Consider the following 27,776-nt stretch of genomic DNA (forward strand, 5'->3'; position numbering starts at 1 on the left):
TCATACCAATTTTGTCTATTGAATGAATGGTTGAGGAAGGGAGTTCCTTGGTTTTGGACAAAGGAGTATAACAAAGCATTCAAGTTGTGTAAAAATAAATTAGATGGCATAATACTTATACATTACAATGTGTCTAAAAAAGATCAAGCTAGCATTTGATGCTTCTCAATGTGTATGTCATTAAATATGAAGAATTGGAAAATCATTGTAACATTGATGTGACATCTAGATTACAATCCCAATTTGGTATAGAATAGAGGGGTAGTATTTCTCTTTTTGCATGTAAATGAGTTGTTGGTTACTGCAAATGATATCAATGGAACAACTCGTATTAATCCTTTGTTGTCAAGCATGTACGACTGTTTCACGAATGTGTAGCCATTATGTATCCTGGATTTAGAAATCAGGACACTTTACCCTTAAGAATAAGTTACCAATTAATATAGATAACAAGAACTGCAGATGCCGGAGTCAGAGGTAACGAAGTACGGAGATGAAAGAACGCAGCAGGCCAGGCAGCATCAGAAGAACAGGAAAGCTGATGTTTCAGGCCAGGACTCTTCTTCAGAATGGATCTCAACCCGAAATGTCAACTTGCCTGCTCCTCTGGTGCTGCCTGGCCTGATGTGTTCCTCTAGCTCCACAATGTTTTGCCTCTGACCCCAGCATCTGCAGTTCTTTCTGTCTCTGATGGACTAAAACCTGCCTTGGGATGCGATGGAAAAGGACTTGAGTCTTCCTTAGGTTGAGGCTGAGACCAATTCTTCAATTCAAAACAATGGACATGATTTTCACTGCTTGGCAACTCCAAGAGGAATTCCAGGAACAACAACTATTTTGCAAAGTTTTCATTGATCTGACCAAGACTTTTGACTCAGAATCAAGAAGTTCTTTGGAAGATCCTATCAAAAATCAGCTGTCCACAAAAATTTGTCAACATCCTCCATGTCACGATGCCAGTAGGAGTTCCCACCAACTGTAATTTGACAAGTACACACCAGTGGTTGCCCCAACGTCAAGTGTGCCTGAAGCCAGTTCAGATCTTTGTCAGCTGTGTCTGAGAAGGGGAAGATTCAATTCTTGTCGTGAACCCAGCCCCCTCCATTTTTGCTAAAGTAGGGAAATAAAACATAGAAAGGTACAGGCCCTTCTGCCCACAATGTTATGTTGAACTTTTGCCCTAATCCTAAAATCTATCTAACCTTCACCCCTACCTTTATACTATCATCCATATGCCTATCTAATAGCCACTTAAATGCCCCTAATGAGGCTGACTCCATTACCCTCTCCAGCAATGCATTCCACGCCCCGACCACTCTGAGTAAAGAACCTACCTCTGACGTCTCCCCTATACATTTCAACCTCCACTCACTTTAAACCTTTGCCCCCTCGTAATAGCTCCCTCCACCCTAGGAAAAAGTCTCTGGCTATCCACTCTATCTATACTTCTGATCTACTTTTGTACACCTCTATCAAGTCACCTCTCATCCTTCGTCGTTCTAAAGAGAAAAGCCCTAGCTCTCTCAACGTTTCCTCATAAAACCTTCCCTCCATTCCAGGCAACATCCTGATAAATCTCCTCTGCACCTTTTCCAATGCTTCCGCATCTTTCCTGTAAAGAGGCGACCAGAACTGAACGCAATACTCCAGATGAGGTCGAACCAGGCTTTTGTATCCCTGAAGCATAACTTCACGGCTCTTGAATTCAGTCCCTCTATTAATGAAAGCTAACACACCATACGCCTTCTTAACAACTGTATCCACCTGGATGGGAACTTTCAGGGAACTGTGGACATGAGCCCCAAGATCCCTCTGCTCCTCCACACTGCCAAGAATCTTTCCGTTAACCCTGTATTCTGCTTTCAAGTTTATCGTTTCAGAATGAATCACCTAACACTTTTCAGCGTTAAACTCCATCTGCCGCTTCTCAGCTCAGCTCTGCATCCTGTCAATGTCCCTTTGTATCCTAGAACAGCCCCCTGCACTATCCACAACTCGACCCATCTCGGTATTGTCTGCAAACTTAACAATCCACCCTTGTACTCCTTCATCCAAATCATTTACAAAAATCACAAATAGAAGAGGACCCAGAACAGATCCTTGTGGTACACCACTCACAACTGAGCACCATGTTGAATATTTTCTGTCCACTGCCACCCTTTGTCTTCTAAGAGTCAGCCAGTTCTGAATCCAATCTGCCACATTTCCCCTATCCCATCCCTCCTTATCTTCTGCATGCGCCTACCGTGAGGAACCTTATCAAACATCTTACTTAAATCCATGTGTACCACATCCACTGCTCTAGCTTTATCCATGTGTTTGGACACCTCTTTGAAGAATTCAGTAAGGTTTGTGAGGCATGATCTACCCCTCACAAATCTATGCTGACTGTCACCAAATCAAACTGTGCCTTTCCAAGTGATCATAAATCCTATCTCTCAGAGCCCTTTCAATAATTTGTCACCCACTGACATAAGACTAACTGGCCTGTACTTTCCGAGGTTATCTCTATCCCTTTTGTTTGAACAAGGGAATGACATTTGCCTCTCTCCAATCTTCTGGCACTACACCTGTGGACAGGTGATGAAAAGATTGTTGCCAGAGGCCCTACGATCTCTTCCCACGCTTCCCATAGAATCCTTGGATAAATCCCATCAGGCCGGGGGGACTTCCCATCTTCAAGTTCCTCAAAATTCCTAGTACATCTTCCTTACTAACATCGACCTCCTCTAGCCTACCAGCCAGTTTACACTGTTCTCCTGTACAACTAGGTCCCTCTCAGTTGTGAATTCCAAAGAAAAGTCTTCATTAAGGACCTCTCCTATCTCTTTACACTCCGTGCACAAATTCCCTTTACAATTCTTGATCGGCCCTACCCTTTCTCTGGCCATTCTCTTATTCCTCACGTGCGTGTAAAAAGCCTTGAAGTTTTCCTTGATCCTAACTGCCGAGGCATTCTCATGCCCCTTATAGCTGTCCTAAACCCTTTCTTCAGCTCCTTCCTGGATAACCTATATCCCTCTAGAGTCTTTTCCGTTCCTTGTTTCCTAAACCTTACATAAGCATCCTTTTTCCTCTTAACTAGACGTTCAACCTCTCTTGTGAACCAAGGCTCCCTCACTCGACTATAGCTTCCCTGCCTGCTAGAGATAAATATATCGAGCACATGCAGTATGCATTTCTTAAACAATCTCCACATTTCAATGGTGCTCTTCCCAGACAGCATCTGTTCCCATTTTATGTTACCCAATTCTCCCCTAACAGAATTGTAATTACCCTTCCCCTGTTTATAAACCTTAGCCTGCTGTATGTATCTATCCTTATCTATGACTATTGTAAAAGTAACAGAGTTATGATCGCTACTGTCAAAATGCTTTCCTAGCAACAGGTCTAACACTTGGCCTGGTTCATTGCCAAGCAACAAATCCAAAGTGGCCTCTCCTCGTGTTGATCTATCTATGCACTGTGTCAGGAATCCTTCCTGAACATTCTGGACAAAATCCGTTCCATCTCACCTAATACAACTAAAAGGTTTCCAATCAATATTCGGAAAGTTGAAGTCACCATGAAATGAGTGAACGAATTCTTAAAGTTTTTAAAGCTATTTGGAAAGGCAGGATATCCTTTTAGAGAGATTCAGATACCCCTTAGGGAGAAAAAAATGCCCTTTAGGAGAGATTAGTTTCCTCTTTGGAATTATTAAAAGAAACATGAATGTGTGCAAACATGGGCTCAATAAAACTGTCGAGCTCTCAAGGTATTTAAATCCACAAGCTCTTGAAATTTTTTTTCAGAAACAATACTATTCAGTCAAAAAACATCAGTGCTTGCAATTTCACTGTGTGAAGCTGTTGCTGTAAGCCTAACTGCTATTGTTATAGAGATAGTGTTGCATGATTGAGTCCACAAATTTTCATTCTCATAGTTATGCTTATTAATTCAGAATTGAATTAAAAACTCCAAGACTTTGATGTGGGACAATGATTACTAATGTGTGGTCTCAATTTTTTTAAAATTCATTCACAGGATGAGGCCGTCACTGGCCAGGCAGCATTTATTGCCCAATGTCAACCAATTTGGTGTGGGTTGGTGTCACATGTAGGCCAGACCAAGTAAGGATGGCAGCTTCTTTCTCTAAAGGACATCAGCGAACTAGATGGGTTTTTCTAACAATCAACAATGGAATCACGGTCATCATCAGATTCTTAATTCCAGATATTTTATTGAATTCAAACTCCACCATCTGCTGTGGTAGGATTCGAACCCTGGTCCCCAGAAGACTATCTGGGTCTCTGGATTAATAGTCCAGCGATAATACCACTAGGCCATTGCCTCCCCACAAGTACTTGAATTAAATATATATTTTTGAGATATTCAGTACTTGAAGAAATTTAAACATACTGAATCGGCTTTTACCATTTGGAATGTAATTTTTAAAAAAATGGTAGAGTCACTTAATTCTCCATTTCATCTCAGCGTGGCTTCTGAAGTCAATTCTACTTACATTGGACTCTATGAATTGACATGGAAAGTGAGAGGGGAAAGGGTAGTGACTTAGAGGGATTTATCGGTTGGCACAATGTGACACTAATTTGGTATGGAAGTTATGAGGGGACATGGGAGGTGAGTTGGAAGCTTGAGGTTGCAGGAGTGAGCCCACAGTGGGCTGGAGAGTGTGTTTGGGAGATAGTGAGGGTGTGGTGGGCAGTTGGTGACAGGAGTGAGGGCTAAATGACTACTACTTCTTTTAACATTTACGTTGGACTCCTGGAAAACTCAGGTGGGCCTGTCACAAGATGCACAGAGTCCCCAGGGTCAGCAGGCCCAATTTCATTTCATCTGACTCTCTGGAACTAAATTCTGACCAACTGGTTAGCTTTCTCTGGATTCAGGTTTGCAGACACAGGAATGTTCATGACTGTCTGCTTCTGACCCAGAAATGATCAGTCAGTCCTCATTTTCTTTTCACTTTCTCCTTCACCTCTTTCTTCCTCTCTGACTGCATCTCTGGTATATGCAATCTTTTTATTAAGGTTTGTTAACCCTCTTAACACTGTTTCTAACCCCTAATGACTGTTAGTCTTTTTCTTGTGTTGTCACTCACTGTCCTCTATTCCATTCTGTTTGTCTGTCTCAGTTAAACTGTCTCTCACATTGTCGCCTGTAGTGTTGCCCCCTCATTCACAATTATTTTGCTCCCTTTCTCTTTCATTTTGTTCTCTAGATTACAGAGCAGGAAGCCTTACATGGTTCTGTAATGTCAGTTATAAGGAAAATGTTGAAATCCAATTAAGCAAGTGGTAACAGAGTACTTGGAAGGTTGATTACTTGATTACACCCAATCAACCAGTTTATGAAAGAGATATTTTGAATGACAAATCTTTGATTGTTATACTCAGAGAAACATAGAAAATACCTACAGGAGGAGGACATTCAGCCCTTTGAGCCTGCACTACCATTCAATATGATCATACAATCTCAGTAGCCCATTCCCGCCTCTTCCTATACCCTTTGATCCTTTTAGTTGCCAGGGCCACATCCAACTCCGTCTTGAATATGTCTGATGAACTAGCCCCAATAGCTTACTGTGGGAGAGAATTCCACAGGTTCACAACTCTAAGTGAAGAAATTCCTCCTTACCTCAGTCCTGAATAGCGTACCCCTTATTCTTAGACTGTGACCCTTAGTTCTGACTTCCCCAACATTGGGAACATTCTCCCCACATCTAACCTGTCCAGTCCCAACAGGTTTTTATATATTTCTATGAGATTCCCCCCTCATTCTTCTAAATTCCAGCAAATACAGGTCCAGTCGAACCAGTCCTTCCTGGTATATCAGTACTGCCATCCTGAGGAACCAGTCTGGTGAACCTTTGCTGGGGTCCCTCCATAACAAGAATGACCTTCCTCAGACTAACAGACCAAAACTGCACATAATACTCAAGGTGTGGCCTCACCAAGGCCTCATATAACTGCAACAACTTCTTAGTTAACAGATTTGAAGAGGTCTTCTACTCTTCTTTCATCTCGTCATAGGCAAGATACTCAAATCCTCTTGCTATGAAGGCCAGCATGCCATTAACTTTCCTCACTGCCTGCTGCACTTGCATACCAACCTTCAACAACTGTTTTCTCTATGACTCCCATGTCTCGTTGTACCTCACCTTTTCCTAAACTGCCACCATTCAGATAAGAACCTGCCTTTCTCTTTTTGTGACCTCATATATATCCACATTATATTTCATTTTCCAAGTATTTACCCATTCAGCTCATCTGACTGAGTCACCTTGCAGCCTCTTAGCATCCTCCTCACAGCACATACTGCCACCCAGCTTAGTATCATTTGCAAATTTAGAGATTATGGCATTCAATTCCTTCGTCCAAATCATTAACGGAAGTTATGAACATCTGAGGATCCAGCACGCAACTCTGTGTGGCACCCAACTCGCCACTGCCTGTCACTCTGAAAAGGACCCATTTATTTCAACTCTCTGCTTCCTATCTGCCAACCAGTTCTCTATCCATGTCAATACATTACCTCTGATGGGTTGGGCTTTTTACTTTATAATTTCTTCTGTGGAACCTTGTCAAAAGCCTTTTGATAGTCCAGATACACAGCATCTACTGATTCACCATTGTCTACTCTATTCGTACTAAACAGTACATTTTAACAAGGTTTCATACAAAAGGTTGTTGCGCAAGATAAGGGCTCCTGCAGTTAGGATAATACATTCATGTTCTTATAAAATTGCTTGAAGGACAAAAACAGAGGTATAACGGATCCATCACTTTCAGATTAGCAGATTACTGTATGATGGCCTGATGCAGGGATCAGTGCCTGGATTTCAACTATTTACAATCCATGTCAATGACTTTGATGAAGAGTTTGAGTGTAATCTATTCAAGTTAATTGATGACACAAAACTAGGCAGAAAAGTAAACTGTGAGAAATATTCAAATAATAAAACTTGCCTAGCTGTGTGGTGGTAGGTTCAGGAGATGTGGGGTAGTTAGATCAGGATCCAGGATTTGCCTACGACAAGGTGAAAGAAGAGTACGTCAGCTCAGTAAGAAGTTCTCGCTGTTGTCAAAAGGCAACCATGAGCTGTTTTAACCCTGATTTCTGGATTTTCCCCATCAGGAAACCTGTTTCCCAGTGTGTGGCAAGTCACCAGGTTTACTGAGCTGAGCGCACAGTGGAAAGAACCTCTACAGTGAAACTGATAAGCTGGGCAGACTTCAGTTAGACTGAAGAGTTCCATTCCTGGCCACTGAGAATCTGCTGTTCAAGCACTTCCTTCAGAGAAGGTTATCTTGGCTTGACAGGTGATTGCTATCTACTTTCAAGGCACTTCACCTGTCTAGCAATTCACTCCAAATTGAGCTCCACTTTTCTATTAGCTGCCTTGACCATAGATGAGAAGCAGTTCATGCTGTGGCACCTTCCACCATGGCTGAGGGCTAAGAGCAGAGCCCATTTCCCTACCAATTGCTCCAGAAACAACAGGAGTTTGATACTAGCTGCCTCCCACAGTGTATGCTCTCCCACAAGGCTGATGAAATGAATACAAATAACCAGTTGAAAAGAGGCAATATCCATATCAAAGGGCTTACAAAGAGCTCAATATCCTTGAAATTCTCAAATAGCAGTAGCTCAGGCTTTCAAAGTATGTCATTGCTAAAATCTTCAAACTTCTGGAACAAGGCCTACTTCCCTGTTAAATTTGGTGGGCATGCATTTCCAATGACCAAAAAACTAACTAACTGTACAAAGGGTCAGCTTCTTCTCTGTAAGAGGTCTCAGTATTTTCCTAAATTGTATGCTTTCTTTTGCTGACAAGAGAGAAAGCAAAGATACTAGTGGTTGTAACGGCCTTCAATGGAAACCATTTGTGGAGGGTGACTGTGAGGCATGGGTGTGAGAGGGCAATATGTTGAGAGTGAGTGCAAAGTGTTTGCTGCACAAATAATAGGAACATGAGGAACACGTGGAGAGAAGAAGATGAGTGGATCTGCAAAATATGTAGGCCTGAGTAATGGGCATGTCAAGTAAAGAATGATAAAACCATAGGAAGGTTACAGCACAGAAAGGGGCCATTCCACGCATTGTGTCTGCGCCAGCCAAATAAAAATTAAGCTGCCCATTCTAATCCCACCTTCCAACACCTGGACCACAGTTTTGCAGATCACGAAGCTTCTGGTAAAGATCCCAGATTCCTTATCAATGGGCTGAGAGGTTTGGCCTCCACCACCAAAACACACAGTGAATTCCAGCCACCCACCATCCTCTGGGCAGAATGGTGTTTCTTCATGTCCTCTCTAAGTCTTCAACCTGTCACCTTAAACCTATGCTCCTTGTTAACTGGCCTGTCCAGGGAAAACTGTTCTTCCCTGACCAGTATTCGTCCCCATTATAAATTTGTACATCATTGTTAAGTAACCCCTCATCTCCTTCGTCCTAAAGAATCATTCCTCATGGCTGTAATTTCTAAGCACTGACAACACTCTTGATAATCTAAACTAAAAAAAACTGCAGATGCTGGAATCAGAAACAAAAACAGAAATTGCTGGAAAAACTCAGGTCTGGCAGCATCTGTGGAGAGAAAGCAGACTTAATGTTTTGGGTCCAGTGACCCTTCTTCAGAGCTGATTGTAGCTAGAAAAAGGTTGGTAGATATGCTGAGGATAAGGTGGAAGTGGGGGGAACGGAGTAAACCAAAGGTGGAGATGGAGACGGGAGTGAGAAAAAGAGTTGGACAGACATGTGATGACAAGGTCTGATGTGTGTTGGGCGTGGTGGGGGGGCGTCATTAGGACATGGGAGAAGGTGCTGAGGTCCGAAAATTATTGAATTCAATATTGAGTCCTGACGGTTGCAGTGTTCCCAAGTGGAAAATGAGGTGCTGTTCTTCCAGCTTGGGCTGAACTGGAGCACTGAAGGCAGCATAAGACAGATGTTGGCCAGGAACACGGTTGTGTGTTGAAATGGCAGACTTTTATTTTTTGGGTTATTTTTTGTGGGCAGAATGTAGGTACCTTCCAAAGAGATAACCCAGTCTGCATTTCATCTCCCCAGTGTAGAGGAGACCACATTGTGAGCTGTGAATATAGTAGGAAATAGCAAGAACTGCAGATGCTGGATTCAGAGTCAATATGCCATGGAGCTAGAGGAACACAGCAGGTCAGGCAGCATCAGTGGAGCAGGATCAGTCCTGATGAAGGGTCCCAACCCTAAACATCGACTCTTCTGTTCCTCTGCTGCCTGACCTGCTCTGCTCCTCTAGCTCCAAAGTATATTGACTGTGACTAGATGGAGTGAAGTGCAGGTAAAAAGCTGCTTCATCTGTAAGGTGTGTTTGAGCCCTTAGATCCTGAAGAGGGAAGAAGTAAATGGGCAGATGTTAAAGCTTTTGTGATTCTTGGTGGAGAGAAGAGAAGGGGTGAGTGTAGGAGCATGGGAGATGGGTTGGACATGGCTGAGGGCCCTGTGGACCATGGTGATAGGAACGCAGAAAATCGGTGTAGTGAGTAGGCCTTGTGGCCTTTAGAGCCTGCACCACCATTCAATATGATCATGGCTGTTCATGCAATCTCAGTAGCCCATTCCTGTCTATCCCCATAACCCTTGAACCCTTTAACTGCAAAGGCCACTCCAGCTCCCCGTTGAATATATCTAATGAACTGGCCCCAACAGCTTGCTATGATAGAGGATAATAGAACCATAGGGATGATGGGCAATCCTCGGTTGAGGAAGAAGGTGGGCATTTCAGACACCACCTTGTAAAAGTTGGCATCATCAGAACAGCTGTGGTGGAGACAGAAGCTGGGAGAATGGCATAGAGGCTTTACAGGAAGCAGGCTGTGAGGATGCATAGTCAAGGTGACTTTATAGTGGATATTGGTGGCAAGCCTATTGTCCAGAAATGGAAACACAAATGTCAAGGAAGGAAGGAGTCAGAGATGGACCAGGTGAAGGTTGAAATTGCAAGGAAAATAGATAAACTTCTCCCATTCCGGACAAGGTGGAGAAGCAGCGCTGATGATGTTATTGATATGCCAGAAGATGATTTGTAGGTAGGGGCTAGAGTAGAACTGGAAGAAGAAACGTTCCATATAAGAGACAGGCATAATGGGGGCCCATGTGAGTACCCATGGCCACACCTTTGACATGAGCAAGGTGAGAGAATTAAAGGAGAAGTTGTTCAAAGTAAGGATGAGCTTGGCCTGTTGGAGGAGTACGTTGGGAGGATGGGCACAGTTCTAGCCTTTTTTTTCCAGGAAGAAGCAGAGAGCCCTGAGACAATCCTGATGGACAAGTAAAAGCATTGCATGTCTGTGGTGAAGAGGAAGCAGCTGAAGTGCAGAAACTGGCATAAGGCATCAGAAGAATCATGGGTGTAAGTGGGAAGGAGCTAAACTAGGGGAGAAGAAATTGGGTCAAGGTAGGAAGAGATGAGTTCAATGGGGCAGGAGCAGGCAGAAGTAATAAGTCTGGTTTGTGGATTATGGGAAGGAAGTAAAATAGGATGTGCAGGGTCGGGGTCTAAGAGCTTGGGGAGGTCACCAGATGAAATGAGATTAGTGACTGTTGTGGACTTAGCAGGTGTTCAGTGGTGAGGTCGTGGTCCAGGTGGAGATAGGAGGGTGTGTCTGAGAGCTGGCACTTTGACTCTGTAACATTGAGGTCAGTTCAGCAGACAACAACAGCACCATTCTTGTCGGCAGGCGTGTTTACAAAGCCAGGATTGGATATGACAGCATTCGCTTCAGAGGGAGGTAAGTTTGAAAGGGTATGAGGTGCAGAGAAATTGAGGCAATTGTCACATTGGCAGTTCTCAATGAACAGGTAGAATGCAGATAAAACACCAGAAGTAAGGGTCTAGGTGGAGAAAGAGTTTTGGAGGTGAATGAAGGTATTTGTGGGACAGGGAGAGGGCTCTTGTCCAAAGAATGGAGGCAGATACACTGGAAGAAAATTTCAACATCATGTTCTGCCCAACATTCATTGAGGTGAGATTTAGGAGATAACACTAAGACTTTTGCTGAGTACAGATCATTCAGCATCAGAGAGTGGAAGGTCCAAAACAATAACAGGTGAGGAAGGAGAGGGAATGGAATCAAAGAGAAGGGAGGAGAGGAAGGCTCCCGAAGGGCATAGGTACCTCTAAGTTATTGCATCGTGTATTCCTAAATCCTTGAAAAGAGAAAGTTTCTTGTTAAACGTCGAATGAGTGGGAGGATGATGTGGAGTTGGGGAGGATGGAGCCGGGCAGCTCTGAGTCAGCGTGGGGTGGTGCAGATGGCGAGAGAGTTCAAGAGTGTACATATGGTGACACATGGCACTGAGTATGAACCTCAGAATGCAGAGAATAGCTATCTGAAGAAAATTTCTCAAAAAGTTCCTCTCTTCTTCCATAGCAGTCATGTCCTTCCTGTAATGGATTGACCAGACCTGTTCAGATGTAATGTGGAATAATGTGAGGTTATTTACATTGGTCAAAAGGATAGAAAAACAGAATTTATTTTAACTGGTGAAAAATTCTGATATACAGATAGATTTGGAAATCCTCATACAAGGAGCACAGAAAATTAACATGCAGGTACACCAGACAATTCAGGCACAAGTGGCTCGTTGGTCTTTTTGGACTGGAGTACAAGAATAAGGAAGTCTTGCTACAATTTGGTTTAAACTAAAAGAGACTTGGTGAGAGTTTCAGAGCTTTGTTAAATCTCAGCTGAAATATTGTGTACAGTTGACACTGCCGTATCGTAGGAAAGATGTGAACGTATTGGAGAAAGCGCAGAAGCAATTTGCAAGAGCGGTCCCAGGAATGAGAAAATTCAGTTATGATGCTAGATTAAAGAAATTGGAACAGTTCTCCTTGGAGAGAAGAAAGCTGAGAGGAGATTTGATAGAGGTTTTCAAAATCATGAACAGAGCAGATAGAGTAGTCATCATAGAAAGAGACGACTAGTGGTGGTTTAAGCTCGGACACGAAGGAAGAGGTTGAAAAGGAGAGTCCTTCATTGTAACCTCAGCTGGTTCAGAAATTGAATCCATGCTATTGGCATTAATCTGCATCACAAACCAACCATCCACCAAACTGAGCTAACTGACTCTTGCTGAACGACTAGATAGGGAGAAGCTGTTCCTGTTCATAAAAGGGACAAGATCAAAAGGGCATGGATTTAAAGTGATGTGCAAAAGAGGCAAAGGTGTAGTGTGAAAAATCTTATTCTCATAGCAAGTAGTTAGGGTACGGAATGCACTTCCTGGAAATATGATGGAGGTAGCTTCAATTGAGGTATTCGAGAGGACTTCAGATAATTATTTAGTTATAAATAGTGTGCTTAAGCATGGGGAAAGTGCAGGAGATTTGCAGTAAGTAATGATGCTTATTTGAAGAATGACTATAGGCTCTAAGCTGAATATCCTCCTTCTATGCTGTGATTCTGTGAACTGTTGTGAACTCGCAGCTGGAATACTGTGAATAGTTTCGGTAAGTGCATCTAAGAAAGAATAAATTGCCATAGAGAAGGTAGAACGATGGTGCACTGATTCTTCGATGAGAGGGTTATCCTGAAGAGTGATTGACTCGAGTGGCCCGAACTAGTTGCAGTTTAGTCGAATGAGCGGTGATCTTATTGCAACATATAACAATCTGAGAGGGCTTGACAGGTTCAATGTTGAAAGGTTGTCTTCCATGGATGGAGAGTCTTGGAGCAAGGGAAATAATTTCACAATTAAGGGGACGTCCATTTAAGACTGAAGTGAAGGGAACTTTTTCTCTTGGAGGATCTTTGGGATTCTCTACTTTCGAGAATTGTGGATGTTCAATTATTGAGTCCATTCAAGGCTGAGAATGAAAGATTATTGAACTGTAACAGAGTTAAGGGCTATTGGAATCAGATCAGAAAATAGAATTGAGATCAAAGATCAACAATGATTTTATGGAGTTATTGGCTCTGTTGACCAGATAACTTATTGCTGATCCTATTTCTTATATGGGGGGAGTGGGGAGTTCAAAAATCGGGGTCATATTTTTAAGGTGAGAGAAGAAAGATTTATAAAGGGCATGAGGGGCAACTTCTTACACAGAGTGTGGTTCGTGTGTTGCATAAACTGTCAGAGAAATTGGTAACTGTGAGTACAGGTAGAATGTTTTAAAAACTTTTGGATAATTCATGAATATGAAAGGTTTGAAGGGATATAGGACAAGCATAAGCAGGTGTGATCTGTTTACTTTGGGAGCATGGTTGGCATGGACTGATTGGTCTGAAGGATCTGTTCCCATGCTGTGTGACTCTATATGTTTAGGGTCCATTTTCAGTGACTAAGGATGACCCTGGCAAAAGTGTTAGGTATTTGAGGTGGAGACCAGAATCCATCGTACCCTCTCAGCATTTGAAACTCCATGCTGAGACTCACAGAAAACCAGTGACCACAGAAAAAGGGTGCCCTGGACTTAGAGAGCCAAAGTCTAGCACCCCAAAACCTCCAGGCACTGAGTAGACCTGCTTCCGTGGAAGTTTTGACCTTGGAACTGAACACACCAATGGTGCCGCATCCAACACTCTAACTGCCCCCATGGAAACATGCACACCAAGAGTTTGCCTTTAGAGGAATGGTGGAAACTTGAGCAAATGCTAGAAATGAAATACCACATTTTCAGCCTCTATGATTTGCTGATTTCTGTGTGTGTGCAGACTGCATTCCTATAGGATAGAAAATGTTTTGGGGTCAATGGGAGACAGCCATTCCAGTGCACACCATTACGTTGATGAATAAGGTGGACAGGCAAGTTGTTGAATTTATGTCAGTGAGATGGGTTAACATATACTGCAAATCTCATCAGCTGAGTTAGAGTGCTGCATGACCTTCCCTCAGTACATGTCCCAATAAAGATACCTTGACGTAGAACTCATTATCTGGAGCATTGATAATCTGTCCTGTGAGGATCTAGATATGTGAGTGTTAAATAATAGTACAAATAAGATCAGTTTTAGGTTAATAATTACAATGAATGTTATATCAAGTGATATGCAACAGTGGGGTATTGGATAGAAAATCTAGACTGTTCGTGGTATTTGCTATATTTGTACAAAATTGCTGTATTTCCTAAATTACATATCAATATGCAATCATCTTCGTTTTTAGCATAGAAGGTTTGATACAGAATCATTACTTGATAGTGGCATTGAATTAATGGAACTTCCAGTAAGTTATTTTACTCATTATCAGTAATCAGTAGTTTTGTATATCAATATGGATAAGTACTGAATATTAACAGCATTTGGTGGCAGTGAGCAAGTTTAAAACACTAATCCAACAGATTGCCATTATTATCAGTGAGTTGTACGTCTTTCCTGAGCATAAATATAAAGTAAAATGGTGGTAAATGTTGAAAATGCCAAACGAAAGCAGAAAGTGCTGATAATACGTAACCAGCATCTATAAATACAAACATTTTTTGGATGGAATTTGGAAATGGATGACATTCGTTAGACTAAAAGACTGGAGGGGACAAAGAGAGAAGAGCAAGTGAACAGGCGGTGCATGCTGATCTCTTTCAACAGAGAGAGACTCGCGGACTAATGGGCATAAAACAGGACATCGGGGAGAAGGTTTTGCAAATTAACCAGCTGAATGAAACGGATTAAGAAACAGAAAGACACTAAAAATAACTGATGATTTTGTGAAAAGGCACAGCAAAACATGGTTTTAAAATATCAAAATGAATTAAATAATTGATTTTATTGTCACGTATATCGAAATACAGTAAAAAGCTTTGTTTACAAGTGGCATAGGCAGATCACAGCAAGCAAAAGATGTACAGATCAAAAAGATTTAGAGGCATGCAGGTTACATCGCAGGTTACATTATTCAAGGCTAGAGTCCATTCATCAGTCTGATAACAGCCGGAAAGAAGCTATTCCTGAACTCGCTTGTGCATGTATTCAGGTTTCTATATCTTCTGCCTGATGGAAGAGTTTGTAGGAGATCATTACCGGGGTGCAATGGGTCTTTTGTGATGATGGCCACCTTTCTGCGGCAGTGAGCTCTGTAAAGAGGGATGTGGATGGCTCTTACAGTTGTGGTATTGCCAGGATAGTACTGGATTCTGCAGGAATATTGCACTTGCAAGCAATTCTGAAGAAAGATCATATAGTAATTTGAAAAGTGTTTCTTTTCTCTTTTTGAATGTTTACTAGTTAAAGTTTTGGAGACGAGAAAAAATGGTGGAACACTCTGTCACATATTGTCCAATCAGTTTTTAATTAGCCAAGGGAAGGTGGGATTCCATGAAGATGTACATGATTTGTCAGAAGAATGAAACCAGAGTTGGCAACCTCAGACGAAAAGACTGTGTGCAGGCCAGGGTGAGAGAGACTGATATTGTTCACCAGAGTACGACAAAAAGGCCAAGATCACCCAGTCTCTGGGTGGTTCAAGACCAGACATAACCATCAGAACCTCTCAGGATCCAGTGCACTGGGAAGTTTAAACTTTTGATAGAAATTCTCCAGAACTCTGCTGAAATATCTTGACTGAGAGTTAGAATCAGAGACTTGGGATATACTTAATTGGATAGATAGTTGGGGAATTGTAGAAAGATGAAAACTTAGTCAAACTCTGGCCTACAACTGACCTCCACACCCTGACATCCACCTGACTCCCCAGACCCTCATTACTGTCCCTGCTAATGCTCTGACATTTCCAAACCTCTGACTTACCTCCCTGAATTGATGCAACCTCACCATTGTAACACCTCTAGTCCAGTTGCCCACTGTGTTATGTTTGCACCCTGCCATCGTCCACCTTTATCAATCTTCCACTCTATCATGCTACCACCCTATCACTCGACCCTCCTGCCATCCTACCATGGCTGGGTTTGGAATGCCCAGCTAGAAATGAGGAGCTCAATAACAGCATTGATACAGGGAGCAGGAGTAGCAATTCAGTGATTACTGTTCCCTGAAAATTTATGCCACAGTGTTCAAACCAGAGTGAGACACAGGCTGGATTTTCACCACCAGGGCAGGAAGCTTCAGAGTAGAAATCTCACAATTCAGTGAATCAGGGTCATTGCAAATGATCCTTACGTACAATTGTTACCTCTGTAGAAGTGGGCAAGGGATATGATTTGGTGGTATGATAAAGTTTGGGCTGTTGCATCTAGATGCTGTTCAGAGGTGGCTGAATAGAGCCAGTTGAATGCTTGGCCCTGTTGCATAAAAGTTGTTGGGCCCTCTTGACCTATCCCATCACTCAGACTCAGACTCAACATGCCACACCTACGCTATTTCCTTTTCCAATCACCCAGTTTCTACCATGGCTAGACCACAGGAGCCAGGTGCAAATAAAAAAGGCTTCCAAATTCTGAGAGAGCTAACTTATACACACTTAATACTGAAAAATCTCTTCATCGTAAAAACCATACAAAATTGTTAGTCCCCTCAAATAATCAACCTGTTCTAAAAACAAATTTTTACTCACCCACATCACAGACAGCTAATCAGGCTCTTAAAACTATAAATTAAAATGTGAACTAATTTTTGAAACCAATCCAAAAAATACAAAATGGATTCAGCTGTCAGCTGACGGTTGTTGGAAAATGTCAACAATTAAAATTGCAGGAACTGTTGGCTAATACCGGCTTTCCCCAAATTTTGAACAGGTTTCCTTCTTGAATCCATTTGCAAGTCAATTTGTACACAAGATGAAACATAATGTAAAATATTTGATTGTAATTACATGAAACATTTATATGCTGAATTTTCAAAACTACAGTACTATTAATACACCCTTGAATGGAACCATGTTTGTAAGTACAACATTCATAATTCGACCATTCATAAGTCGTGGACTCCTTTTTTTGTATTTCGGTAGATGGCCTGTCAATCAATGAAATAAGCCCATAAGAATGTATTTTAACAAAGGTTGTCTTCTCCTTTAATCCAACTGAAAGCTACAACCTGTTCTTGTTTTTCTTTTCATTTTAAAAGGGATGAGAATTAGAACAGCTTAAGATCATGACACTTAAACAGATCTTCACCTTAAAAGCATCTTTACACCTCCTCCATAAATTTCTGGCTCCCTTGCAATAGTTTGAAACCTTTGGAATGATAAAAATGGGGTCTGATTGATTGAAATAATCACTAATTTCATTTGGTCCTTCTCAGTTTGGGTTTCACTCTGTGATTCATGGCCTGTCCCCTTCCCACTGATGGTAAAAATGGAATCTTCCTCATCTGGGCCTCACCTACCACTTTTAAAGGTCTCCAGAGTCAGTCTGACTCACAGAAACTTCACTATGATATTCTTGCTGACCAGAGTTTATCATAGAAAGATAAATACAAAGCTCACTGATAAGAAAATATTAAAAGTATTTTGAATGGAGGAAACGGATCTTGTTCACTAAAAACTCCTTACGGTGATTGTTGGAAATGGCTCATTTGTTTCTGCTGCACTTTACAGCATTCGGTACTGCACTAAACTAATTCACCAAGGTAGCAAAGTGTGGAGCTGGATGAACACAGCAGGCCAAGCAGCATCTGCTCCTAAGATGCTGCTTGGCCTGCTGTGTTCATCTAGCTCTACACTTTGCTATCTCAGATTATCCAGCATCTGCAGTTCCCATTATCTCTAACCTAATTCACCTTATGGGATTGTTATTAATATATTGATTAAAACTTTAATATGTCAAAGCTCATTATTGGTTCCCTTTCCAAAATCACATTCCCCTTCCCCTGCAAAATCTGCATGGCAAACGCAATGCAGTATTTTGAGATGCAGTGCTTGCTTGCATCATAAAATATGATAATCTTTGATTTCCGCTCTCAGAATAATCTTGATGCCGCACTGATTAATCCGCTACCTCTTCCCTGTAAATACACAAGTTGACATGAAAAAAACCCTGAACTATCTATGTAGTGAGCTATGAGTGCCCTCTGCTGGCTAATTCAGGAATAGTCTCTTCTGTCCCGCAGGTGGAAGATGCCATACAATGTTTCATGCTCACCTGAGGGACACACAGGGCTTTAGTTTACCAGCACACGTTTCTAGAATGGATTTGGACAGACCATTTTCTCACCCTGAAGACTATCACTACCATCGTTGAGCTATGGCTAGCATGTTGCCTCTGTTAATAAGGTATAGAGGCTAAACAGATCAGACAGGGGTACATTTACCTTAATATTGTGTATTAACCTGGGACTTTTGTTGATTCCTAACCAGACACTGTCCAAATGGATTCTTCATAACAGTTTTAAAAATGGACACCAAAACTGATGTAAATATGCATATGACAGGTTGTAATCCAAAAAAATTCAACCTTGTTGATTAATGAAACCAGATTATCGCAGAATCAAACATGATTTTCATGAATTCAGTTGATGGTCGTTGTATAATTTGCTAGTCTCAAGTTAATTGCAGTTTTAATTGATTAGATCCGGTTTTCTTACAAAATCTGGCACTCTTTAATTGAAAACATTCTGATTAGTTTTTTTACTGCAATGTCTTTCATCTGAGTTTTTTACTTGAATTTGTGTTAATGAGGTGGGGAGGAGAAAATCAAGAATTGAAGGAGCCCTTTGTTGCTCCATATAGGGTTGGGTCATTATCTTACTGTGATCCATTGAGTGAGTGAGGGTGCAAGCAGCTGACTAGCTCAGTCACAGTTCCGGATTCAGCAAAGTACTCAGAATTTTGTATCATGCAGGATGGCAATAGAAAGCTAATAGGTACAGGTTAATCTCCCGAGCCTGCACATCCCTAGACAGTACAAGCAATTTAGCATGGCCAATCCACCTAACCTGCAGATCTTTGGACTGTGAGAGGAAACCCAAAGGAAGCCCATGCAGACTTGGGAAGAATGTGCAAATTCCACACAGACGGTTGCCCGAGGGTGGGATTGAACCTGGGTCCCTGGCATTGTTGTGAGGCAGCAGTACTAACCACTGAGCCACCATGCCTCCAGTGTGAATAGCTCATGCACTTCCTATTCACTCCTATTACCCACCTTACCAAGGAACTTAATCCCTTCCCATTCATTCCCTTTGCCGATAATACACTTGCACAAAGCCCTTTCCTTTTTGACGCCATTGCACCTAATTTCAAAGGACCAAACCCCTGCATTGTAGTCCTGCCAATGGACAAAAGTCCTTTCCATACATTCACAGTTGTATGAAATCACAATTAACCAAATTTTTTCCAGTCATTCCCATTGTACACAATTCTGATATATAAGGTCCCTTTCTCATACGGGTTACCAGATAGAATCCTAATGGTTCATGTAACTTTCCATTCATTGGCATTCACTTAAATGACCAAGCTATTTATTTTTCAGTCATTCTGAAAACATTCTGAACTGATTAAATCCCTTTTCCTGCTCACTCTCATTATGCAGAATCCCAATGTGTCTAACTCTTTGTCCTTCGCTAACATTTTAGCGAATTCCAATGAACTGACCACTTCATTTCCACCGCCCAATAGAGCAAGTTTCTTCCCAATCATGTCCAGCACACTAAATCCCTTTAAATTCATTCCCAGCAGATCGATAAATATCTTCGGTGATACTAACATGAAAGGGTGATGAAACATAAAAAGAATCAATTGAAGATCCTTAACAAACAGAGCATACATGTGGATAACATTATTGACCAATTCCATCAAAAGGTCTGAAATAAGAGCGAGAAAAGCTGGTTTGAGAGATGTAACTATTGTATTTAAATGTACCGTCTAGTTACGTTTTTTTTCTCTCTCTCACTGTCTCTGCTCACAGGTCCGTGTCTTTACTTTCTCAGTTGGACAGCATAACTATGATGTCACCCCCCTACAGTGGATGGCTTGTGCAAATAAAGGTACGGCAAATGTTACTGTACATTTAACAGGCACAGAGATAGTAGCACAGTTAAGTAGTGAGAAACGTCATTGCACTGTTACGTTCACATGATGTTTACATAGTTAAAGTGATGAGGAATATCACTACAGTTACAGGCACCAGATGTGAGCATGGTTAAAGTTATAAAAGATATAATTCCTGAGCCAAAGGTGCAGGATGTCAGCCCAGTCAAAGAAGCGAGGAACTTCATTCTACTGCCTCATATGCAGGATGTTAGTCCATTTGGCAGTATGAGAAATATCAGTTACAGACACAGGATGTTAGCACACTTAAAGCCCGGAGAAATATCAGTGCCAAATTACAGGCACATGTTATCACAGTTAAAGCAATGAGGAATATCACTGTGGTTTCAGGCACAGGATGTTATAGAACATAGAACATTACAGCACTGTACAGGCCCTTCGGCCCTCGATGTTGTGCCGACCTGTCATACCGATCTGAAGCCCATCTAACCTACACTATTCCATGTACGTCGATATGCTTGTCCAATGATGACTTAAATGTACCTAAAGTTGGCGAATCTACTACCGTTGCAGGCAAAGCGTTCCATTCCCTTGCTACTCCCTGAGTAAAGAAACTACCTCTGACATCTGTCCTATATCTTTCACCCCTCAATTTAAAGATATGCTCCCTCATGCTCGCCGTCACCATCCTAGGAAAAAGGTTCTCCCTATCCACCCTATCTAACCCTCTGATTATTTTATGTGTCTCAATTAAGTCACCTCTCAACCTTCTTCTCTCTATTGAAAACAGCATCAAGCCCCTCAGCCTTTCCTCGTAAGACCTTCCCTCCATAGCAGGCAACATCCTAGTAAATCTCCTCTGCACCCTTTTCAAAGCTTCCACATCCTTCTTATAATGCGGTGACCAGAACTGTACGCAATACTCCAAATGTGGCTGCACCAGAGTTTTGTACAGCTGCAGCATAACCTCTTGGTTCCGGAACCCGATCCCTCTATTAATAAAAGCTAAAACACTGTATGCCTTCTTTACAGCCCTGTCAACCTGGATGGCAACTTTCAAGGATCTGTGTACATGGACACCGAGATCTCTCTGCTCATCTACACTACCAAGAATCTTACCATTAGCCCTGTACTTTGCCTTCCGGTTACTCCTACCAAAGTGCATCACCTCACACTTGTCTGCATTAAACTCCATTTGCCACCTCTCAGCCCAGCTCTGCAGCTTGTCTATGTCTCTCTGCAACCTACAGCATCCTTCGTCACTATCCACAACTCCACCGACCTTCGTGTTGTCTGCAAATTTACTAACCCACCCTTCTACGCCCTCATCCAGGTCATTTTTAAAAATGACAAACAGCAGTGGACCCAACACTGACCCTTGCCGTACACCACTAGTAACTGGTCTCCAGGATGAACATTTCCCATCAACTACCACCCTCTGTCTTCTTTCAGCAAGCCAATTTCCGATCCAAACTGCTATATCTCCCACAATCCCATTCCTCCGCATTTTGTACAGTTAAGGCAATGAGGTATATCACTTCAGAATTACAGGCACAGCATGTTAGCACAGTTGAAGGCACAACAAACATCACTACAGTTACAGGGGCAGGATATTAGTGCAGCCTAGTCGCCGGGAATCCGTCGGAGGGAGGAGCAGCAGAGCAGACTGAGTATAAACTTACCCGAGCTCGGAGAACCACAGCTGCAAAAAAACTGGAGTGTTGTCACAGGATGGCTGTGACCTCATTGGCCGGTAGGAAATCTGCACCAAATGTGAAGAAGAACACAGCAAAGAATTATCAGTAAATTTACTTAACTCATTACAAAAAATTATACAAATTTATAAAGTATTTAACTAAGTAGAAATGGCTGGACAGGTGCTGTGTTATAGCTGTATGATGTGGGATCTCGTTAATCCCAATGCAAACTGCAGAGAGTGTTGGTTGCTCTAGGAACTTCGGCTTGGAGTTGATGAGCTGGAATCTGAGTTTCAAGCACTGTGGCACATTCGGGAGGGGAACATGTACCTGGATGCTGTGTTTCAGGAGGCAGTCACACCTGGTAGATTAAGTAATTCAAATTTGGTCAGTGACCAGGGAGAGTTGGGTGTGACTGCAAGCAAGGCAGGTAGAGGGATCCTGCATTCAGGAACAGAGGAGACTCAGCTCTAGACCTTGTCCAACAGGTACGAGGTACTTGCTCCCCTGTGTGGATGAGGACAAGGGCTGCAGGGAGGATAAGCCAACTGACCACTGGACCCTGGTACGGGAGGCCATTCAAGAGGGGGGAGCAGAAAGACAAGTGGTAATTGTGGGGAATGCTATAATCAGGGGAATAGATAGTAGCCTTTGTAAGCAGGATCGAGACTCCCGCATGGCATAATACCTGCCCGGTGCCAGGATATGAGATATCTCTGACCGGCTTGAAAGGATATTGGAGAGGGAAGAGGAGGAACCAGTTATTGTGGTCCATGTCTGAACAAACAACATAGGCAAGACCAGGAAAGAGGATCTGTTCAGGGATTATCAGGAGCTAGGAACAAAATTAAAGAACAGGTCCTCAAGGGTTATAATCTGTGGATTGCTACCTGAGCCACATGCAAATTGGCAGAGGGGGTCAAGAATAAGGGAGGTAAACATTTGGCTAAAGGAATGGTGCAGGAAAGAAATGTTCCTTTTCATCAGTATTGGAACAGGACGGATCTGCCACTGGGACAGTCTCCACCTGAACTGAGTTGGGACCAATGTTCTATCGAAAAGGGAAAATAGGCTGGTCAACAGGACTTTAAACTAGAAAGTGGGGGGAATGGGAAGGTTAAAACTTATTAGCAAACAAAGCAGCAGGTTAACATCTGTAGGGTTGTATTCAACTCCGTGGAAAAATATGAAAGAAATGACAGGAAAGGAAAACTCAGGAGAGATCATTAAAGTCTCCATCACAGACACAAATAGGACGGTGTGTTAGAAAGGGTCAGAAATCAGATTTCAAGCACACTGGTCAAACAAATGACAATGAGAAGAGGGACGATTGATACAGGACTAAAGATGTTATAAGTGAATGCACGCAGTATAAAGAATAAAGTAAATGAGCTTGTTGCGCAGATCGAAATTGGCAGGTATGACGTGGTGGGGATGATGGAGATGTGGCTGCAAGGGAATCAGGATTGGGAGCTGAATATCCAAGGATATACATCTTATTGAAAAAATAGGCAAGTGGACAGAGGGAGTGGGGTTGTGTTACTTGTAAGAAATGAAATCAGATCAAAGTAAGAAACAAAGTAGGGTTAGATAGTGTGGAATCTGTGTGGGTGCATTAACAAACTGCAAAGGTAAAGCAACCACAGTTGGAGTTGTGTACAGGCCTCTAAGCGGCAGTGTTTGGGAGCTGGGGAGCAAGATACACAAGATAGAAAAGGTGTGTAAGAAAGGCAAAGTTACAGTGATCATGGGGGATTTCAATACACAGGTGGACTGGGAAAATCAGGTTGGTAGTGGATTGCAAGGAAAGGAATATATGGAATGTCTACGAGATGGCTTTTTGGACCAGCTTGTAGTGGACCCCTCGAGGGAACAGGCAATACTGGATTTAGTGTTGTGCAATGAGGCAGACTTGATACAGGAGCTTAAGGTTAAGGTACCCTTAAGAGGCAGTGATCATAATATGATTGAATTTATTCTGAAGTTTGAGAAGGAGAAGATAGAATCAGAGATAGTGGAATTACAGCAAAATAAAGGCAACTACAATGTATGAGGGAGAAGCTGGGCAAAATTGACTGGGAGAGGAGCCTAACAGGAAAGACAGTGGAACAGCAATGGCAGGAGTTTCTGGGAGTAACTTGGGAGACACAGCAAAAATGCATCCCTAGGAAAAAGAAGCATACTAAAGCGAGAACGAGACAACTGTGGCTGACTAAGGAAGTCCGGGATAATATAAAAGCAAAAGAGAGAGCATATAATGTGGCGAAGGGCAGTGGGAAACCAGAGGATTGGGAGGTTTACAAAAACCAAGAGAAGGCAACAAAAAAAATGAAATAAGGAGGGAGAAGATTAATTGTGAAGATAAGCTATCCAGTAATATAAGGGAAGATTGTAAGAGTTGCTTTAAATATATAAAGAGCAAAAGAATGGCAAAAGTGGACATTGGGCGACTGGAAAATGACACTGGATAGTAGTAGGGAACAAGGAAATGTCTGAGGAACTGAATAATTACTCCATATCAGCCTTCATGGTGGAAGACACAAGTAATATCTCAAAAATTTGAAAGACAGGGCCAGGCTTGAGTATGGTGGCCATCACCAAGGAGTAGGTGCTGGAAAAACTGAAAGGCCCAGGACCAGAAGGACTACATCCCAGAATTCTTAAGGAGATAGTTGAAGAGATAGTAGAGACATTAGTGGTGATCTTTCAGGAATCACTGGAGTGAGGGAGGGTCCCAAAGGACTGGAAAATCGCTAACGTGACACCCCTGTTTAAAAAGGGAGTAAGGCAAAAGATGGAAAGCTACAGGCCAATTAGCCTAACTTTGGTCATGGGTAAGATATTAGAGTCCACTTTAAATGATGAGATTTCTGATTATTTGTAAGTGCTTGGTAAAATAGGGCAAAGTCAGCCTGATTTCATCAAGGAGAGGTCATGCCTGACAAATCTGCTAGCATTCTCTGAGGAAGTAACAAGGTAGACCAAAGAGAGCCAGTGGATGTGAGACTTCAAGAAGGCCTTTAAAATGGTGCCACACAAGACACTGCTGAGTAAGATAAGGCCCATGGTGTTAGAGGCAAGGTGCTAGCATGGATAAAAGATTGGCTGTCTGGCAGAAAGCTGAGAGTGGGGATAAAAGAGTCTTTCACAGGATGGCAGCTGGTGACATGAGGTGTTCCACAAGGGTCAGTGTTGGGACCACAACTTTTCACTTTATACATTATGGCATTCTGGCTACGTTTGTAGAAGATACAAAGTTAGGTAGAGGGACAGGTAATATTGAGGAGGCGGGGAAGCTGCAGAACAATTTGGACAGGTTAGGAGAGTGGACAAAAAAGTGGCAGATGGAGTACAATGTGGGAAATTGTGAGGTCATGCACTTTGGTACGAAGAATAGAGGCATGAGCTATTTTCTAAATGGGAAGAAAATTCAGAAATCTAAAGTGCAAAGCGACTTGGGAGCTCTAATCCAGGATTCTGTCAAGGTAAACTGAAAATGTGCTGAAAATTTTGTCAAACATTAAGATTGACAAGTCGCCAGGCCCAGATCAGATTTGTCCTCGGCTGCTTTGGGAAGCGAGAAATGCAATTGCTTCGCCACTTGCGAAGATCTTTGCATCCTCGCTCTCCACTGGAGTCGTACCTGAGGACTGGAGAGAGGCAAATGTAATTCCTCTCTTCAAGAAAGGAAATAGGGAAATCCCCGGCAATTATAGACCAGTAAGTCTCACGTCTGTCGTCTGCAAGGTGTTAGAAAGGATTCTGAGGGATAAGATTTATGACCATCTGGAAGAGCATGGCTTGATCAAATACAGTCAACACGGCTTTGTGAGGGGTAGGTCATGCCTTACAAACCTTATCGAGTTTTTTGAGGATGTGACTAGAAAAGTTGATGAGGGTCAAGCTGTGGATGTGGTGTATATGGATTTCAGTAAGGCATTTGATAAGGTTCCCCATGGTAGGCTCATTCAGAAGGTCAGGAGGAATGGGATACAGGGGAACTTAGCTGCTTGGATACAGAATTGGCTGGCCAACAGAAGACAGCGAGTGGTAGTAGAAGGAAAATATTCTGCCTGGAAGTCAGTGGTGAGTGGGGTTCCACAGGGCTCTGTCCTTGGGCCTCTACTGTTTGTAATTTTTATTAATGACTTGGATGAGGGGATTGAAGGATGGGTCAGCAAGTTTGCAGACGACACAAAGGTCGGAGGTGTCGTTGACAGTGTAGAGGGCTGTTGTAGGCTGCAGCGGGACATTGACAGGATGCAGAGATGGGCTGAGAGGTGGCAGATGGAGTTCAACCTGGATAAATGCGAGGTGATGCATTTTGAAAGGTCGAATTTGAAAGCTGAGTACAGGATTAAGGATAGGATTCTTGGCAGCGTGGAGGAACAGAGGGATCTTGGTGTGCAGATACATAGATCCCTTAAAATGGCCACCCAAGTGGACAGGGTTGTTAAGAAAGTATATGGTGTTTTGGCTTTCATTAACAGGGGGATTGAGTTTAAGAGTCGTGAGATCTTGTTGCAGCTCTATAAAACTTTGGTTAGACCGCACTTGGAATACTGCGTCCAGTTCTGGGCGCCCTATTATAGGAAAGATGTGGATGCTTTGGAGAGGGTTCAGAGGAGGTTTACCAGGATGCTGCCTGGACTGGAGGGCTTATCTTATGAAGAGAGGTTGACTGAGCTTGGTCTCTTTTCATTGGAGAAAAGGAGGAGGAGAGGGGACCTAATTGAGGTATACAAGATAATGAGAGGCATAGATAGAGTTGATAGCCAGAGACTATTTCCCAGGGCAGAAATGGCTAGCACGAGGGGTCATAGTTTTAAGCTGGTTGGTGGAAAGTATAGAGGGGATGTCAGAGGCAGGTTCTTTACGCAGAGAGTTGTGAGAGCATGAAATGCGTTGCCAGCAGCAGTTGTGGAAGCAAGGTCATTGGGGTCATTTAAGAGACTGCTGGACATGTATTTGGTCACAGAAATTTGAGGGTGCATACATGAGGATCAATGGTTGGCACAACATTGTGGGCTGAAGGGCCTGTTCTGTGCTGTACTGTTCTATGTTCTATGTTCTAAACTGCAGGCTGAATCAGTAGTTAGGAAAGCGAATGCAACTTTGGCATTTATTTGGAGAGGACTTGAATATAAAAGGCTCTACTGAGGCTCTATAAGGCTGTGGTCAGGCCACATTTGGACGATTATGTGCTGCTTTGGACCCCATATCTCAGGAAGGATATACTGGCCCTAGAGTGAGTTCAGAGGAGGTCAATGAGAATTGTCCCATGAATGAAAAGCTTAACGTATGAGGAACGTCTGGGGACTCTGGGTCAATACTCGATGGAGTTTAGAAGGATGAGGGGGAATCTAGTTGAAACTTGCAGAATACTGAATGGCCTAGACAGAGAGAATGTTGGGAAGATGCTTCCATTGGTAGGAGAGACTAGGACCTGAGGGAACAGCCTTAGAGTAAAAGGAAGACCTTTTAGAACAGAGATAAGGAGAAACATCTTCAGCCATAGAATGGTGAATCTTTGGAATCCACTATCTCAGAAGACTGAAGGCCAGCTTGAATATATTTAAGATAGAGATACATGGACAGTTTTTTATCTATCAAGGGGATCAAGGGTTACAGGGAGGAAGTGGGAGAATGGAGTTGAGAAATTTATCAGCCGTGATTGAGCACGAAGCAGACTTGATGGGCTGAATGGCTGGCTTATTTTCTGTTCCAATGTCTTTTGGTCTTAAAAGTACGAGGAATATCACTACAGTTACAGGTGCAAGATATTAGCACAGTGAATGCTGTGAAGAACATTATTGCAGTTACAGGCTCATGATGTCAGCACAGTTAAAAGTATAAGAGCTGTAATCCCTCAGCCAGAGATACAGGATGTTGGCCCAGTTGAAGGTATAAGAAATATCATTGCACAATTACAAGCACATGATGCTAGCACAATTAAAGCTACGAGGTGTGTAACTTCAGAAAAGAGGTACTGGACATTGGCACAGTGGTTAGAGAATATTAGTACTCTTAAAGCTATGAGGAATATTAATACAGCCACAGGCGCAGCATATTAGAACAGTTAAAAGTATAAGAACTAACACTGCAGTTACAGGTGTGATATTTTAGAACACTTAAAGCTATGAGGAACATCATTGCAGAGTTACTTGCAAGGATGTAACACAGTTAAAGCTATGAGGAATATCACTGCATAGA

The 27,776-nt window shown here is 42.4% G+C and overlaps 1 protein-coding gene across 3 annotated transcripts in view; it reads left to right on the forward strand.

Annotated features, from left to right (window-relative positions):
• Positions 1-27,776, forward strand: part of cacna2d2a (calcium channel, voltage-dependent, alpha 2/delta subunit 2a) — an 815,854-nt gene that overhangs the window by 675,620 nt on the left and 112,458 nt on the right. For all 3 annotated transcript variants that reach the window (XM_048547478.2, XM_048547479.2, XM_048547480.2), the window contains one exon: positions 19,784-19,862. In XM_048547478.2, coding sequence (XP_048403435.1) covers positions 19,784-19,862 — 79 coding nt within the window. The remainder of the gene's footprint in view (positions 1-19,783; positions 19,863-27,776) is intronic.

This window comes from Stegostoma tigrinum, chromosome 11 (genome assembly GCF_030684315.1).
Source record: "Stegostoma tigrinum isolate sSteTig4 chromosome 11, sSteTig4.hap1, whole genome shotgun sequence".
NCBI lineage: Eukaryota > Metazoa > Chordata > Chondrichthyes > Orectolobiformes > Stegostomatidae > Stegostoma > Stegostoma tigrinum.